The 19924-nt window shown below is 37.8% G+C and overlaps 1 protein-coding gene across 1 annotated transcript in view; it reads right to left on the bottom strand.

The window, feature by feature from the left end:
- Positions 1-19054, bottom strand: part of DCAF7 (DDB1 and CUL4 associated factor 7) — a 34263-nt gene extending 15209 nt beyond the window's left edge. Inside the window, exon 1 of the mRNA XM_001368585.5 lies at positions 18617-19054. Coding sequence (XP_001368622.1) covers positions 18617-18754 — 138 coding nt within the window. The 5' untranslated portion in view covers positions 18755-19054. The remainder of the gene's footprint in view (positions 1-18616) is intronic.
- Positions 19055-19924: the final 870 nt, after the last annotated feature.

Genomic DNA, 19924 nt, shown 5'->3' with positions numbered 1-19924 from the left:
AATCCCCAACACATAGAAGAGAACTGAGGTTGCCTGCAACAAAAGAAATTCAAATAAAGATTGGTTTATATTAAACAAATAATTACTGAACAGAACATTTGCAAAAATGAATAGTGTAATAGCCAATTTCCAGTAAGAGAATAACCCTTAAGCCTTGACTTTCAAAACCTTGACTTTGAAATAGATTGGGAAATTTTTCAAGAAAATCTAAAACATACAAACCTTTGCCCCAGGTTTGGCCCCTAAACTGTTTTGTAGCAAGAAGAAAGTGTGTCATAGCTGGAAGCCTGAGAGAAACTAGTGATTCAATTGCAGACTAATCACAAACAGATTCACAAGAGACTAGTGGGAGTTAAAGCACATTCATTCAGCTGTATCCAAATTAAATACAAGCTAGTGAACTCTTTATGACCAGCCCCTCCCAGTAAAAGCAGGAATCTTCTCAGCGAGCTATGCCCCTTACCCTCCCCAGAATACTTCAGGAGTATGAAATTTTTATGTCCGTGACCCTAGAGATTTTGTTCTTTCTCAAATACCCTAAGGCATCCAAAAGCAGAACTGCAGGTATTACAAAGGAGATTCAAATACTATTAATTTCTAAGGGTACTTGTTTAGTTAAGTTATTACTAAAAGTAACTAAAGTCGCAGATACCAGGGAGACAGGAAAAAAAGAATTAAAAAGTTTAAAATACAAATCAAAGATTGTGCTTCTATAGAACACATTCAATAATCAGTTTCCATGTATTTAATTATTGTTCCTATGGAAATGATTCTCAGATCTAACTTCTTTCCTGAGCTCTAGTCTTGCATCTTCAACTGACTCTCAAATTGGATGTTAAACTCAACATTACATCTTTCCCTCAAATCCTTTCTAACTTCCCTTTTCCTATTGATAGTACCATCATGCTCCTAGAATGTCATCCTCTATGCTCACTCATTTCTATACCCAATTGTTGCCAAGTACTGTCAGTTTTACTTTTTTAACATCTTATATGTGTTTTCTTCTCTGCTCTAATAATGCCACCACACTGATGCAAGGCCTCATAATCTCGTGCCCTGGATTATTTTAACAGCCTTTTGTTTGGTTTCCCTGCCTTTATTCCAGTTAATCTGCTTCCAATTAATTATCTGACAAATTGATACATTAGTACATGATACTAACACAAAGACACCACTTCCCTTTAAATAAGATCTACTTTCTCCAAAAATAACTATTTGTTTTAGTGCTCTTGCCTCAACTAAATAATCTCCACTGCTCACAATTCTGCAATGTAGTGTCTACACTAGCGGTTCTCAACCTGTGGGTCTCGACCCCGAACAACCAAAACACAGGGGTCGGAAAATACATATTTCCGATGGCTTCAGCCGCTGAGAAATCACTCTATTTTACAGCAAGATCTCGGAAAGAACGGGGACCCTGCTGCCTGCACATTGTACTAATATTAGTTACCTATCAGCAGCCCTCCCCCTAAGAGGGGCGATGGATTTACCTTGTTGCCTGGAGACAGGACTCAGAGACCCAGAGAGAGCAGCCGGGCACTGGCTCTGGAGGGGTTAAGAATGAGACCTGGAGCAGATAACTCCTGGAGTGGATAATGGAGCCGAGTAACCCCAGCAAAGTGAAGCCTCAGCTCGAGCTGGAGGGAGACAACAGGAAGAAGGCAGTGTCTGTGGACCCCCTCCCCAGGCAGGCCTTACCTCCTGCCCCAGTGCTCAGGCTGCCTCCTGCTGGATTAATATTTCTCAACATATAATTAAATATTGTTTTTGTGATTAATCACTATGTTTAAATTATGTTTGATTCGTAGCAATGAGAATACATAATGCATATCAGGTATTTACATTCTGAATCATAACTGTAGCAAAATTACAGTTTTGAAGTAGCCACCAAAATATTTTTTGGTTTGGGGTCACTGCAACATGAGGAACTGTACTGCAGGGTCACGGCATTAGAAAGGTTGAGAACCACTGGTCTACACAATGATGTACTTCATTCCTGATCAAATGGATTCCAAGTTTAAACACTGAGATGTGTCAAGACAATTTTAGGGTTGTGACTTAAAATCTAGATTTAATTGGTTGCTGGGGAAAATCCCAAATAAAATACCCAAGTCAGTCTGGAAATTTATGGTAATTTAATTAATATAGAGGGAAGGAATTTAAGGAGAAGGAGGGAAGAAGATATAGGATTCCTCCTGCCTGGCCTGTGCCAGGGGAAGTTTAAAATTCCCACCTTTAGGTCTCTGAAGAAGATTATAGGCTTCTAAGAGGATAAAGTTGGAAAAGTAAAGAAGGAAACTCAGCCAGAAACTCACCACCGAGCCGGACAAATAGTTTGTAGTCACACTAAGATGCTGGAAGGCTCAGCACGCTGCTTTCAGCTAACTCTCCACTGCCAATAAGTGATAGAGTCCCAGAGGGCCGAAAAATCCCAAATATATAGACCTTTCACCCTTGTGTCACCTCTAAATTTTCACATCTACCAATCACATCAAAAGCTTTCTCCAGGACTGCCCATACTTTTAGTTCTCATCTTCTTTGATTTGATTATATCTTTAGAGTTACTTAACACTTTGTTAAGTTCACCTTTTGTGTTACTTGACCTTTTTGTGATTAATTTAACCTTTATAGTTACTTAACACCTTTTTTGTATTAAGATCTAAAAATAGACTTAGCTTAAGTTCTAGCTTCAGTATAAGGTGTTAAACTAAGTATCTTCACTGTTATAAACAGGAAATAGCTAAATCCAATCTTCACAGATGGATGTTGAAGTGTTCCACTTTGTACTCACTGCTCCTCAATTTAAAATTTTAAACTGAGAAAACATTCTTGAAAGAAAAATTTTATTTTCACAAGGATATGAAATCTGAGGTATGTTGGGGCTGCCTAAGCCATGCTTTTTTATCTATGAGATCCTAAGGCCAACTTTATACCAGCAGAATTGTGCCATAGTAAATCCATTTGGATATAATTATGTCTTTATTCATAAAATTCTAAGTACCAACTAGAAATGCAAGATCAGGGAAGTGCTAGGGGCAGCATACAGAAGACAAGAAGATTTTAACCAATTTTTATCATCTTTGATTCTGTCTTCATGCTGCCGTTCTTATTCCCTCTCTCTTTGCTCCTTCTGAAATCCCTTCTTGATTCTGATATTTCATGTTATATATCCCTTGGTCTGTCTCCAGCTCCATATTCTTTTCTATAACTTTGTTTGATAATTATTTACTTGGTATACTAGAAGAGTGGCCAAAAAAAAGTTTGAGTAATTAATATTTGAAAGATGACCAAAAATTCACTTTAAAATGTGAAATCTATTAAAAAAAATAAAATGTGGGGGCAGCTGGGTAGCTCAGTGGATTGAGAACCATGCCTAGAGACGGGAGGTCCTAGGTTCAAATCCGGCCTCAGCCACTTCCTAGCTGTGTGACCCTGGGCAAGTCACATGACCCCCATTGCCTAGCCCTTACCACTCTTCTGCCTTGGAGCCAATACACAGTATTGACTCCAAGACAGAAGGTAAGGGCCCAAAAAAACAAACAAACAAATAAATAAATAAAATGTGAAATCTAGATGTGCTAAGCTTCTCAAAGTTTTAATTTTGATGGCTTTCATAAATTAACCTTATAAATTAGAACATTCAGTTTAATTCAACATACTTTTCTTAAGAGCATGCGTTGAGCATAGCATCATGCTAAATGGTAGGGGAGATACAAGATGTGTATGAATGTATAATGTGCCACTCCCCACCATCTCAATTTTCCCCACTGTGGGTTCAATATAGGAAGGATCAGGAAGAAATTAAATGGGAATTGGGGGGGAGGGGGAGTTTTGAGGAAGCAGTAGACAATACATAAAGGACAGCAGATTACACACAAAAAAAGTTTAGAAACTCAGAAATGCATAAAATAGCCTATGGCCAAATACTTAGCCCAAATTTTACAATAATGTACTTTAAACAACTCAAAAAAAATTTTACTCATCTTCTCCAGTATGAAAAAATTTTATGTGGAATTTCCACATTGAAGAGGGAAATGGAGCCTCTAATCTCTGCAATGTGGCAGGGATACTGGGACTCATATAATACACACTCACTCACTCTGTACACACACACACACACACACACACACACACACACACACACACACACACACACACACACACACACACCCCCCAGAGACATAGATATAAATTTAGATAACCAGGTTCTTATTCTCATGGAGTTTATAGCCTAATAGAATATGGATACAATATTTATACAAATAACCATAATATTAAAGAGCATATGATAGGCATAAAAATATATATAATGCTATGTGAAGTCAGATGTAAGGATCTCAACTCTGTTCTCTTACAAACTGGGAAAAACTCCATCTATCTTGTCAGTTAGATTCCAAATCTGATAATACAACAATGATGACATGTAAATCCATAAAACATATAAATTATAAATATATTTCAAAGGAAACTCAGTGGGGGAAGATTTCAGAGTCTAACATTTAAGACATTTTTTAAAACCTCTAAATGGTATTATTCTTATATATAATTTAAATATATATATAAACTTAAAAATAAATAAATAAAATGTATTTTTCTCCCTCTTCTAAAAGAGACAGCACCACTCTAATTTTCATTACTGTCACTACCTCCAACTCAAAATTTCTACTGTAAAATTATTAGACTATATTACCAGGTTCAAAGTCTTACTGACTAGAGATGCCTCAGCTAACACATTGGAAAAAAGCACCTCTTCATTGCATTTTGGATGGTATTTAAGAACAAATTTCAGCATAACACATCTCTGTCGCCCAGGTTCTGAGACTCTGGTAGTGTTGCCTTAGGGCATAACAGACAATGTTAAAGATGTAGATTCATTTCTTGCTCAAATCACAGTATGTATGTCCACATAAACAAAGGCAAATTGGAAAAGCAACAAAACAATAGCAGTTTACCCAGAGGCCCCCAAAGTGTATTACTCTCCTCAGTCTGCCATATGAAGAATTGTTAAAAGAATCATTATGTTTGTGATCTAAATTTTAGCCCCATTTCCTACTGAATTTCCAGGGAGCTCTTTCTCAGTGTATCATAATTAAATCCCAGATACCTGAAAAAGACACTAACATAATAAAAGGCTTTCACCAGAGAAATTTTAAAAACTCAAATATATACACATTTCATTGCCAATTTCTCACCAAGTGTCTAAACGCAAGGAAAGCCATAAAGATCACAGTGAAAGCCTGCCACAAATATTAGGAAATAAAATATCATAAAGCAGAGTGAAATAAAACAATTATATGCTCCATTTGTAAAACAATCTTCTATTTAAATCTTTGGCAACAGACAACTATTTCTATAAAAAGTATTGTTGTATAAGCAAAGTATTACTTAGGTTCATTGGTCATAATTTGTGTTATAAAAGCATTGGTTTACAAATGATAACACTTCTCACCAACTTTTTTTTTTAATTTAAGATTATAAAAAAACTTAAAAATTATACATAAAATCATAGAATCCAAATCAGCTAAGTATTTCAAAATGCTCCAGAAATCTTAAAACTTGAGGTGCATGGAAAATGAATATTTTCCTATGCTGAGAAAATAAACCTCAATTATCTTATTAAAAATGTCTTAAAATACAAATGTATAAGTACCCTTTCTGAAGTACCTATCTGAAGGGCGATAATTTCTATATAAAGTAGCATCTTTCATTGTCTACTCTTCGTAACTACGATTCTAAGATCTACTGTAGAAAACGATCTGTAAAAACTTTTCCCCCCCTTCCTTCCCTCCTCCATCTTTTGACATTTCTACCACAGTTACTATCAATGGGAAAAAGTGTTAGACTTGGAGGAAGGTCTATTGTTGAAACACTGCCTAATAAACACCTACTGAGACACACACATACATGCTTCTGCAAAGCTTCTCATATGATTATTGGGTTTTTTAAAAAGTTCCAATACTTTTTGGATCTGTTACTTCTAAAAACTTTAGTTCATGGGCCCCTACTAGGGAGCTTCCTTTTAATAGTCAGTAGACATGATATCAAAACAAAGGAATTTACTAAGATATCATTGTGAACTGGTAGCTATAGAACATTCATTGCCCTAGTAAATCTAACACATACTCTCCCACAAATATAGTATTTTGGGGAAGTATGAGCACAAATTCAGAATACAATGGTAATAAGGCACACAGGGTAGAGAACATATATGGCCAAGGCAACTCATTTCTGAGGTACTAGACTACCTGAAATGCCTTTGTTTCCTTGTGGAATCTTTCCACTGTCCCCCCATGGATTTTATTCTCTTAGTAGCTTGACTCTCAATTATCCATGGTTGACTATCTTTTCTGATTCTTGAGCTGTTTCCTTGTTGACTCTCTATGTCAGTATGGAGCATGGGTACCTACCTCTATTCCTATCTCTAGTAGTCATCCCTCGACGTTCATGTCTGTAGTGTGTGATTCTGCTCTCTGCTAGATGCAATGTCTTCTATGAGACAAATAGCACAACTATAAAGTGAGATCACTGATAGGGGTGATGATGAGAAATCCTTATCCCAGAGCAATTCTTTCTCAAAAGCCAGATTTTTTCCTAGACAACTTGTTCCTAACTGAACTAATTTCTAGAGCTGATAAATGCAGCTTTTTAAGAAGCCATGAAGAGGGTGGCCAACTTTATCCTGCCAAAGGCACTGACCTCAACCAAGGAAGAGTCTTCCATACTTGGGAAAGAGGCAAAATGGGGGATAGGCAGTACAAGTTGTCTTTTTATTCCCATCGAGGAAAAAAAAAAAACTTTTTTTGGAAAGGGATAACTTGTACTTCATTAATATATTAATATCTTTTTATCTTTCCTGTTTGCTTTTTGGCTTATGTAATTTAAGGATGGGTAGGGAACCAACTGGTCAGAGATTTTGTTATCCTCAGCAAATCAATCAATACTTTAGGCATATTTGCCCCCTAAGTCACAAATTCTGAAATTCTAAGTTATTTAAAGAGGCTCAAGGGTTATCCTTTTGAATTCTTTCCTTAGTGTCTGGTACATGAAAGCTTTAGCTAAATCCACTTACCATTACCACTTACCACTTAAATAATCTGGAAATTAACAACTTTCTAGGATAGAAAAGAGTCACTTTTACTCTAGTGATAATACTCAACTTCAAATTCATGGTTGCAGTAAGCATAAAATAGATATCAGTACACTAATATTCAGCTATATACAGAACTTAGCTAAAAGAACACCAGTCAAATTTATAAGGGAAATAAACTAGAAAACTGTCCAATTATAGACTAAAACAAGAAAAAAATTTCCCAGTACATTCCTATACCACCAAGGCATCCAACAAGGAAGGAAACTGGTGGAAAATCTCTCCAGTGGATCCTTGTAATATATAAAGGCCTCAAATTCTGGAAAAAATCTCCCACATAAGTGTTCTAAGCAACTCCAACTCAGCATTCACAGAATTGTAGTTTGAGGCTCCAGAAGGCACAGGTTCTAGGGTACTTATATGTCAATACTCTTAAAATGATAATTCACACCAGCTTTTGGGATAAGAACTCAATATTTGTCAAAAACTGCTGGGAAAATTGGAAAACAGTATGGCAAAAATTAGGCATAGATCTATTATCTCACACCCTATATATATTAAGACTCAAAATGGGGGTATATGATTTACATATAACGGATGATATAAGTAAATTAGAAGAACATAGATTATCTGTCAGATCTATGAAGGGAAGAATTTATGACCAAATGAGATAACATTACAAGATGTAAAATGAATAATTTTGATCATATTAAATTAAAAAGGTTTTGTACAAACAAAACAAATGCAACCAAAATTAAAAGGGAAACAAATGTGAAACATTTTTATAACAAATTTCACTGATAAAGGTCTCATTTCTCAAATATATAAAAAACTAAATCAAATTTATAAGACTACAAGTCATTCCCCAATTGGCAAATGGTGAAAAGGTATGAATAAGCAGTTTTCAGATGAAGAAATCAAAGCTTTCAATAATCACATGAAAAAATTTTCTAAATCCCTCTTGATTAGAGAAATGCAAATTAAAACAACTCTCAAGGTACCACTTTGCACCTATCAGATTAGCCAATATGACAGTAAAGGTAAATGATAAATGTTAGAGGGGATGTGGTAAAATGGAGACATTACTGGTGGAGCTTTGAACTGATTCAACCATTCTGGAGGGCAATTTGGAATTATGCCCCAAAGACTATAAAACAATGCCTATTCTTTGATCTAGTAATACTACTACTAGGCTTGTATCTCAAAAGGATTAAAAAAAAAAAAAGGACAGGACCTGCTTGTACAAAAATATTTATAGCTCTTCTTTTTGTGCTGGCAAAGAATGAAATTAAAGGAATGCTGCCCATCAATTGGGGAATGCTGAACAAATTGTGGTATATGATGGTGATGGAATACTATTGTGTTGTTAGGAATGATGGATAGGATGATTTCAGAGAGAATTGGAAAAGACCTTCATGGACTGATGCAGAATGAAAAAAGCAGAATCAGTAAAACATTGTACACAGTAATAGCAATATTGTGGAATAATTAACTGTGATAGACTTGGGTATTATTAACATTACAATAATCTAGGATAATTCTGAGGGACTTAGGACAAAGAGTGCTACCCATCTCCAGAGAAAGAACTGTTGGAGTCAGAATGCTGATGAAGGCATACAATTTTTCAATTGTTTATTTAGTTTTATAAGATTACTCACAAAAATGAACAATATGGAAATATGTTTTGCATGACAATACATGTATAACCCAGATTGAATTGCCCGCCAGCACCAGGAGGGGGGGAAGGGAAGAGAGGGAGATAAATTCAATCATAGAACTTAGGAAAATTTATGTGGAAATTTATTACATGTAATTGATCAAACAAACAAACAAAAAAACCAAATTATAATTCACAAGCCCCCATCAGTGAACTTCCCTTAACAGTCACTAGTAGACACAATCGGAATAAATCAGAGCATTAACTAAGATGGCTCAGTAAGAATAGCAGTCCCCTCTAAACCTAGGGAACACTGTCTCCTAAACACAGCGTCTGTGGGAAAAATAGACACAAACTTGGAGTACACTGCTGTTGAAGCACACAAAGTAAACTCATGTGGCCAATGTAATTCACACCTCTGGTTCTGCAGGACTTTGATGTCCTTTTTTCCCTTATGGAATCCTTATGATGCTTTAATCCTTGGGCAGAGTGTTTCTGCTAGGCAAGTAACTTGGTTGAATCCCTAGTGTCAGCTCTGTCTGGTAGTATCTTTTCTCTACTGCCAGAGGACTCTCCTTGAAGCTGTTTTCTTGCTGCCTTTCCATGTCTGCTTGGAGACTGCTTGTTTCTTTTCCCCGAAGGATTTGGTATCTTCCACTATGTAGAATATTTGTTTCAAAGAATCATGGACAAAGGGGAGGAGAGAGAAAATCTCCTTTCCTAATTTCTCTGTACTCCCCAGGCAACTTCTTTTAAAATCTAGATTCTTGCTCAATTGCCAATTCTGCCTGTAATGGCTCCAGATCAGATGAACCCAGCTTTTTAAAAGGACTACTAAGGACTTTCAAGTTCAATCAAGAAAAATTTAATTATTTCATCCAAAAAGGTACACGTTAGATAGGCAGTCTGATGCTCCTTTAATTTAATCAATAAGAAACTATTTCAAACTTCACAAGGCAAAAATTAGGCATTAATACTTTGAAGTTGGTTAAAATATTAATACCTCATTATCTGTTATCTACTCTTTGCTTTTTGGGATTATATTAATGGGAGGGGTCAGATGCCAATGTACCTTAAGCCATTGGCACATTCTGAAGGTTATTAATGCATCTATGGAAAAGATAAAATGGGTTTAAACTATAGCAGAAGATATTCAGGGGTAAATGACCTCGGCAAGACAGTCTATGATAAGATAAGCCCAAAGATCCCAGCTTTTGGGACCAAAATCCACTAGTTGATAAAAACTGCTGGGAAAATTGGAAGACAGTATGGGAGAGATTAGATTTGGATCAACATCTCACACCCAACACCAAGATAAACTCAGAATGGGTGAATGACCTGAATATAAAGAAGGAAACTATAAGCAAATTAGGTGAACACAGAATAGTATTCTTGTTGGATCTTTGGGAAAGGAAAGACTTTAAAACCAAGCAAGAGCTAGAAAAAAGATCACAAAATGTAAAATCAATAATTTTGATTATATCAAATTAAAAAGTTTTTGTAAAAAGAAAGCTAATGCATCCAAAATTAGAAGGGAAGCAACAAATTGGGAAACAATCTTCATTACAAAAACTTCTGACAAAGGTCTAATTACTCAAATTTATAAAGAGTTAAACCAATTCTACAAAGAAATCAAGTCATTCTCCAACTGATAAATGGGCAAGGGGCATGAATAGGCAATTTTCAGTTAAAGAAATCAAAACTATTAATAAGCACATGAAAAAGTGTTCTAAATCTCTTATAATCAGAGAGATGCAAATCAAAACAACTCTGAGGTATCACCTCACACCTAGAAGATTGGCTAACATGACAGCAAAGGGAAGTAATGAATGCTGGAGGGGATGTGGCAAAGTGGGGACACTAATTCATTGCTGGTGGAGTTGTGAATTGATCCAACCATTCTGGAGGGCAATTTGGAACTATGCCTAAAGGGCGCTCAAAGACTGTCTGCCCTTTGATCCAGCCATAGCACTGCTGGGTTTGTACCCCAAAGAGATAATAAGGAAAAAGACATATACAAGAATATTCATAGCTGTGCTCTTTGTGGAGGCAAAAAATTGGAAAATGAAGGCATGCCCTTCAATTGGGGAATGGATAAACAAATTGTGGTATATGTTGGTGATGGAATACTATTGTGCTCAAAGGAATAATAACATGGAGGAATTCCATGGGAACTGGAACAACCCTCCAGGAATTGATGCAGAGTGAGAGGAGCAGAACCAGGAGAACATTGTACACAGAGACTGATACACTGTGGTACAATCGAACGTAATGGACTTCTCCATTAGTGGCAATGCAGTGATCCTGAACAACTTGGAGGAATCTACAAGAAAAACCACTATCCACATTCAGAGGAAAAACTGTGGGAGTAGAAACACGGAAGAAAAACAACTGCTTGAATACATGGGTTGAGGGGATATGGCTGGGGATGTAGACTCTAAATGAACATTCTAATGCAAACACCAACAAGATGGAAATAGGTTCTGATCAAGGACACAAGTAATACCCAATGAAATTTTGTGTGGGCTGTGGGAAGGGTGGGTGGAGAGGAGGGAGGGAAATAATGTGATTATTGTAACCAAGGAATAATGTTCTAAATTGACTAAATAAATTAATTTTAAAAAATAAATAAAATAAAAGGACAAAAAATAATATATGCACAATCTATAAATGGAGAGGGGAGAAGTATACATAGATTTAAAATATCAGAAAATGAATATTTAAAAGTTATATGGATGTGTAATCTGGAAAAAATAAAAATTTATTTAAAAAAAAGAAGTTTGATTCAGATATAGTTAAAAGAGATGCTAGACTCTGAAAAGGATATTAAGGGAGGTCAAGGAATTTATTTCCTTTAGCTCTTTAAAAGCATACATTGCCTGGGATAGTAAAGGCATGAGTAAAGGAACTACTAGCTAGACATTTACTAGCTGTGTAATCCTGGTCAAGTCACTTAACCTTGCTTACATCAATTCCTCATCTGTAAAATGAGTTGGAAAAGAAAATGGCAAACAACAACAACAACAACAACAACAAATAAATGGGGTTACAAAGAATCAGACAGGACCAACCAACCAAAGAACAAAGGAACTAGAAAATCAGATTTGTTAAAAACAACAAAATTTCATCTTCAGTTATTTATGGCCTTAATTTCATCCTTATTAGGTAACATTTATGAAAGGGAAATAAGAAAGCACTTTGCTTCTCACTGTCACTTCCAGACTTTCCCTTCACCACCACTAGCAAACTCCTCTTTTGAGGTGCCTTCAATCCAAATGTTTCATACAATCTGGATTCTGATGACTATCATCCATTGACTCTTGAGCAGCACTTTTAGTTTAGTGCCTGATTCATAATATTCCTCTCTACCCTAATTAATTTTCCCCTATTCAAGGGGACTTCAATCTATGTTGATGCTACTTCAAATACCTTAACTTACAGTTCCTCAATCCTCTCAAGTCCTACAACCTAATCTTCCACTCTACCTCAGCTATACAAAGGGATAATCATATATCATCTACACATGTACTGCTTCATATTTATAAGCTCTGAGCTTCCTTTAGCTGTTCTTTTATCTTTCCATTTCTCTTTATGTCTTACTCCAAAACTTATTCTTCATCCTCATAAAGAACCACCAATCTCTTAGAAATCTCTCTTCTACTGTGGAACCAGTTCAACTCTACACTATCCTCATCTCTTGTTCCCTTGATCCATCACAAGCACAATCTGTCAAAGCCAACCCTGAATTATTTCTTCACATCTAAACTTACTTGCTGCTGAATTGAACTGGAGAAAATTATTAAACAGAAGCAGACGTAGTCCATTATAAATTTATGCTAACTAATCTAAGCTAGGCCCTCACTACAGTAAAGTAATCCTAATATTCTTCCCTAATTGATACCGTATCACACATACCATATCAACTGTTCTAAATCTTTTTTTCCTCTCCACAAGCTTCCCCTCACTCCATCCTCTTTGCTGAGGATTCTACCTCATACATAGATTAAAAAAAAAACACAAAAACCAGCATTCAATGACAGCTCCCTTTTTTGACAACAAACTCCTTTTATCCCTCATTACCCTCCCCTTCAATTCAAGCTCTGATGATGTGGCCCTTCTCCTTGCCAAGACCAACTCCTCTACATGTTGATGCATACCATTCTCTCTCATTTTCTCCAGCAGAATGTTCCCATTATAACATACCCCCAATCTCTAATCTTCAACTTTTCCCTATCAATTGGCTCCTTCCCAGAGCAGCTGCTACAAATGTGCACAAAAATCCCCTCATCCTTTAAAAAACCAAAACCAATAACCATCAATAGATTCTACCATGCTTGCCAGCTATCATCCTATATCTCATCTGTCCTCAGCTAAACTTCTTGAAAAAAAGCTGTCAGGGGCAGCTAGGTGGCTCAGTGGATTAAGAGCCAGGCCTACAGATGGAAGATCTTGAGTTCAAATCTCACCTCAGACACTTCCTGGTTGTGTGACTGGGCAAGTCACCAACCCCCATAATTAGCCTTTATCACTCATGCCTTGGAACCAACACAAAGTATTGACTCTAAAATGGAAGATAAGGGCTTAAAAAAGAAAAGTCTGTCTACAAATGGTACCTCCATTTCCTGTCCTGTCCTCAGCAACCTGGCTTCTAGCCTCATTATTTAACTGAAATTGTTCTCTAAAGATACCAATGATTGCTTCTTTTCAAAATATAACTTCATCTTCTAGATAGTCATATTTTTAACCTTTTGGTAGCATTTGACATTATTGACAACTATTCTGGATATTCTTTCCTCTCTGTGTTTTCTCCCTATCTGTCTGATAGATAATGTCTAAGTCCTTTTTCTGGGTTATCATGTCATGGCTGCAGGTGTCTTTCAAGGCTTTGTATTGGGCCTTTTTCTCTTTTGACCCTATAGTCCCTCTTTTGTGATTTCATCAGCTTCCACAAGTTCAATTATTCTATTTATGCAGATATTCCCAGATCATGTAAGTTCAGTCTGTCTTCGGAGCTACAATCCTTACCTTCTATGTATTGGTTCTAAGACAGAAGAGCAATAAGGGCTAGGCAATAGGGATTTAGTGACTTGCCCAGGGTCACCCAGCTAGGAAGTGTCTGAGGTTAGATTTGAACCTAGGACCTTCTAGGACCTACCCAGCTACCCCCTAATCCAAGCATTATTGCTATTCTACTCAAGAGACATCAAACATAGAATATTTAAGGATGTCCCAAGTCTTAGTGTAGCCTTAAGTTCTAAACACTACATTGAGCTTTTAATAGCTTAATCTGATAAATCACAGTTTAAGGATGCACTAAGCCTTTTGGGACATCTTGTATTTTATAAAGACATTATTTAACACCAAATACAAAATGAATTTACTCTTCTCTACTCAGATAAGACCTGATCCAGGAAGCAATTAAGTTAAAAAAAAAAAAGGCTATCCTCACCCTATCATCTATTGTATTTCCTTTGTGATCAGGAAAGCAATTTCCTAAACTATATTTTTTCTTTTCATTTTTAGCATGTGACTAAAGAGAAAGCAACATTTTCTAAATGAAAAGAACTATGAATTGGTGACTCATCGATCTGAGTCCTACATTCAAGTTCATCACTGATATACTTGAACTTATGTTAGTCTCCTTATCTAAGACATTTTAAATATTTAAATACTTTAAAGGGATTTGAACAGATAAAGATGTGAAAATCTCAAAACTCAATATCCTTTGTTAATATTTTTCTTACATTAGATCTAGTATAACATAAAAGGTACTGGTCTAATTTAGGATCAGTAGAGGAGTTATCAAATTCATTCTTTTCCCTACACCATTCAATTTGGTCCCATAAGTAATAAAGTTGCACCAAGCAGAAGAAAAGTACTACCACTCCAATTCAATTAATGTTTCTGAAAAGTTGCATGTAAACTGATTTTTTTCTGGCAAATCAAGTAATATCAGGTGGCCAAGAGCTTAACATTTAAAGAATGGAAAAGTCAATGTTTGATGGATTTCCAGAAGTTAAGTGACATACATAAGGTCACATAGCTAAATAGCAGGAGTAGGTTTACAACTACGTCATGCTACCACTCTTGGGTAACAGTATTTTTTACATCTTGGTTACTATACCCATGTAGTAAAGCCAGGCTAATTTAGTTTTCTAGCAACAAGCAAACAAAAACTTTTAGTAAACTAGCTCAATCAGATTCCTAGAATAAGAGATGAAAGTTGCCTTTTAAGGGTACTTCTTTTTCCTACTGATATTTTTCCTTTTCCCTTAAAAGGAGTCTAATTTATACTACAACAGCAAGGGAAAAACTTTTCATAGTAAATATGGATTCTAACAGCAATAAACCTCTTTTTTCAAAACAGGTATCACAAGCTATTAAAGTACAAGGGCTAGGCAAAAAGATTAACTTTAGTCAGCAAACAGCTAGTTTGGGGCTGTAAATCCTGGCTCTGCTACAAGGCCTAAGTTTCTGTATCTATAACATGAGAGATTATATTAAGTTAACCAAAGAGCCTTCCTGGGCTAATATTCAATTATCTTAAATCCCCCCAAATGGTGTGTGTGTAATGAGCTGGAAGTTTCACAAGTGTAATAACTTCATAGACTAGAAATACTGCACTCTGCTCCTGTCAGTTGAATTGGAAGGCAATTAGTCAAGTAGCACTAAAGTGAAAGACAACTGTGCAATAACTTTAGAATAGTAACCAATGGAATCAACAGGAATATGGGTGGGTGTCTATCAAAAGAAGGTATTATCACTTTAACTCTGTGATTTTCACTTTCCATCACACAAAGATTAAAAGTCAGACAGGCACAAAAGACACAAAGTCAAAGATAAACAATCCTGGTTCTTATAAAGCCTACCTTCTTTGGAGGGGATTCAAAACGTATACTGACCAAAATTCATGAAGTAAAGGAATATTAAATAAGGCTAGATCAAAGGGCTCTAAAACTGTTCATACTCTTTGATTCATTAATACTATTACAAGGTCTCTACCCCAAAAAGATTTTTAAAAACAAAAAGGGAAAAAGACCTATTTGTACAAAAATATTTATTGTAGTTTTTTGTGTGTGGTAGCAAAGAATTGGAAACTGAGGGAATGGATGAACAAGTTGTGTTATATGAGAGTTATGAAATACTACTGTGCTATATAAGAAATGATAAACAGAATGATTTCAGAAAAATATAGAAAATTTACATGAATTGATGAAAAGTGAGGTAAGAAGAAGCAGAACATTGTACACAGAATATTATTTGAATGACCTGGATATTCTCAACAATACAGTGATCCAAAAAAAATCCTAGAGACTCATGATAAAAAATGCCATCTCTATCCACAAAAGAACTAGCATCTAAATGCAGACTAAAATATACTATATTTCATTTTCTTTAGTCCTTTTTTTTACATTTGAGAACACTTCCAAAAATGTCTAATATGAAAGAATGTTTTACATGAATACACATGTAAAACCTATATCAAATTTCTTGTAGTCTCAGGGAGGGGGAAGGTAAGGAGGATCAGAAGAAGGGAATGTTAAAACATTGTTTTTACATGTAATAGGGGAAAAATACAATTTTTTAAAAATAAAATAAGGCTAGAGTCAGATTCTGAAGGATCTTGAATGCCAGGATGAAGAGGGCATCTTCTGCCCAAGATACAGTGATTGAGAAGCCACTGATGGTTTTCAAACAGGGGCAGTGATAAAGTCAGACTCGAGCTTTGGCAGTTGTCTGGATGATGGATCAGAAATGAGGAGATTGGAAGCAGGGAGACCAATCAGAAGGCTATCATACTAGCCCAAGCAAGAGGTAATCAGGGTCTGAACTAGGCTGGTGGTCATGTGAATAGAAAAGAGACAGATGCAAGTGATGGTGTAGAGATAAAATCCATAAAGGAAGCTGGATAGGGAAAATCATTATGTCTCAGCTGTTATATAAGACTATAAACATGGTATGACTAGATGGATGGTGAAACCCTCAAGAGAAACAGGAAAGTCTGGAGAAAAAGTGAGTTGATGACTACTTTCCTTCTGAACAAAATAATACTACCTGACATTTCTATAACACTTCAAAGTTTTGAAAAAATTTCCAAAGCAATGAATTCATATTCTCACTTGTTAGATAAATACTAAAGGTACTGTCAACTACTATGAATCCTTAGTTTCCCTGTCTGTAAAATTACATAGGAGATAGAGGGCTAGTCTTTAAGTCAGGAAGCTATGGGTTCCAGAACTCTAGCTGTGTGACCATGAGCAAGCCACTTAGTCTGTCATGCACCGAAGAACTCTCAGGTTATAAATTACAGATGACTTGCTAATCTGTATCCGTGGAGGGAATTTTCATAATGGGCCATAAATCACAGAAATGGATCAAAAAATTAATGAGAATAAATGACCTTGTTCACGATCATATAGCTAACAAGTATTAGTGCCAGAATATTTACTCTCAGGCTTCTTCTAAGATCTTTTTTTACTGTATCATACTGACCAGTTGAGCTTGATTACACCAATAACACACAGGAAACCCTTTCCCAGTAGGTTGCTGACAATGAAGGAAGTAGAGTTCATAAGAAAAGTTAGGACTGAATAGTTTTGGAAGTCTTCTGAAATGAGAAATTACTTGAAATCCTAAAAACATAGCTGTCAAGGAGAGAAATAGCACAGGATAGGCCCTAGAGGATACCTAAGCCAAGATGGCAAGGTCTAGATTATGATCCAGCAAAGGAGACTGAGAAAGAACAGGCACACAGGAAAAAAGCAATAATGGAAGTATGCAGAACAAGGGGAAAAGTCAAGAATCAAAAGATTCAGACAGGTCAGGCCCTGAGAAAAGGTCAATCAAAAGTTATCTTGGCATGAGCAATGGTGAAGAAACCATGGTAACTAATGTCTGGTTCCTTTCTTGCCTTCCACAATGAAAGGGAAATATATGTTAATGTATATAATATGTTCCAAAAGACCAATTTTAAGTGTGTGTACATATGTGTATAATTGATATCTGTGTCTCTACCCAGCAACTATCAATGTGCTGCAGTACTTTTTTTTTTTACCTGTGATTTCATTGGTGCCGAGAATTCTGATATAGAAAGAAGCTCCCTGCATTGATGTTATTCTGTAACATACTAGTCATAGAGCTGCTGGGGGATTGAAAGGTTAAGAGCCTTGCCCACAAGCTCATGAAATCCCTCTCACAGATGCTGCTCCAATTTATAGCCTTTGAGAGCTATGTGGGGCACTGAAAGATTAAGTGACTTACCCTTGGCCACACAGTAGTATGCCAGGAATGGAAGCTGGGTTTTCCAGGGTCTCTCTATACACTAAGCTAAGCTGCCTCTTACCCTTGGCAGAGCACTTAATAAGAGTTTGTTGAAATGAATATTCACCTTCCTGAGGCCTCTTTTAGAAATTAAGAACCGAGTACCTGGTGATATCAAGACAGGAGGAACCCAGGGAGAGAATAACTGGCCTTTACCCAATGCAAATCATTTTACATATGTATTCTTGTTTGAATCTCTACTGAAGAGAGAGTACTACAGGCATCACCCCTATTTAACAGACAAGAAAACTTAGGAAGGTGGGAGGTCAGCTAAAGAAGAGGGAAACTGAGGAAGAAGAGGGAAAGAGGGTCTCGAAGACAACGAAGTCAGTTCGTGTTTAAATCTCCAACAATCCGCCCACCCACTTCCCAGCCACCTCACCCAGGGGACCCCCCGGACAGGCCCAAGGAAGGTGGGGGACAGACGCTGCGCGGCGGGGGGTGCGAGGCTCAAGGGGAACGGAGATGGGGAGGGGGGAGGGGCCGGCGCCGGTCAGTTCCCTTCCCTTCCCCCCATCCCGGGGTCTCGCGCAGCCGGGCCCCGCCCCCACCTTGTTGTTGTACTCCTCCACAAAACTGCCCAGCGCCAGGCGGAAGCGCTTGTCGGGCCTCACGCTCCAGTTCATGGCGTAGACCGTCCAAGGTGCCTCATACTTGTAGATCTCCTTCCGCTTTCCGTGCAGGGACATGGCGGCGGCAGCGGGGCCGCCCTCCGGGCCGGGAAAGCCGGAGCGGAGGACAGAGGCCGGGCTGGACCCAGCCGAGGGACTCGAGGGGGAGGTCTGGGGTGGGGGGCGGGGCGGGAATGGGGGTCGGGAGGTGGGACGGGAGGGAGGAGGGTGGGGTCAGCAGGGACCGGTGGCGGGGGGAGGGGGAGAGCCCCGCAGCGACAGACAACGGCTCTGGTGCCCGACCCCCAGTTTCAAACCTGAGGCACTGACAACAACCACCTTCCGTTTGGGACGCTCCCCCGCCCTCAAGGAGCGGAAACCACGCGACCCTGTAACAGCACCAGCCGTTGGCGGCCTCACACGTCGTTTAGAACGGCCCTTTCCTTCCATTGGCTGTTATTCCCATCGTTTCCGAAGTCCTTCTTCCCATTGGCTATACTCTTTGTCATTCCAAGGAGTCTCCCTCCGCCTCCTTGGAGGAGGGGAAACAGAACTTTCATAACCCTGAAAATCCGTTGGCTGGTCGGGATGTCAATCAAAGAAATCCCTAAGTGTTCTAGGCTGGACTGGAGGGGGGGAGGGAGTCGGAGGTTTTGGAATTAGCGTTCCCGAGACTTGCTGGTGCTATTGCCGTTTAGATCTCGAGGCTTTGGCGATCTTAGGGAACCATTCTTGGAGACGGGGTTCTAATTGACTTTGCATTAACCTTCCTCCCTCCCCACCGCCTTTCTCTCCACCAGTAGACTTAAGGTTCTGCTAGGGAGTCACCTACAATTATGCCACGTGGAAACCACACTGCTACTACTTTTGTCTCACGCATCCCGCCACCTCCACCTAATTTAGGGCACGTCTCCCACCCCTATGCACATCCCTTCCCTCTTTGCGTTGCAGTTCTCTGCCCTCGAAGACACCATATTTACATGAGTATAACAGCCAGCTCTGTCTGATCTAGAAATGGTTGGAGAAGCTTTTAGTTTAACCTAACATGCATCATCTGAAAATTAAGGGCTAGATTAATACCTGGCATTGGAACTCCGCCCATCAGATAGTCTTTACACGCTGTCAATAACTTAAAAGCCTCAGAGAACTTAGGGCCAGAGAGGTTAATTAACTTGGCTATCTATGGTCACATTGCTAGCAAGTATCAGACTCCAGGCCTCAGTTTCTTCAACTGTAAAGCAGAAGGTG

This window comes from Monodelphis domestica, chromosome 2 (genome assembly GCF_027887165.1).
Source record: "Monodelphis domestica isolate mMonDom1 chromosome 2, mMonDom1.pri, whole genome shotgun sequence".
NCBI lineage: Eukaryota > Metazoa > Chordata > Mammalia > Didelphimorphia > Didelphidae > Monodelphis > Monodelphis domestica.
Note: the sequence above shows the minus strand (reverse complement) of the source record. Positions and strands in the feature narration are given on the sequence as shown.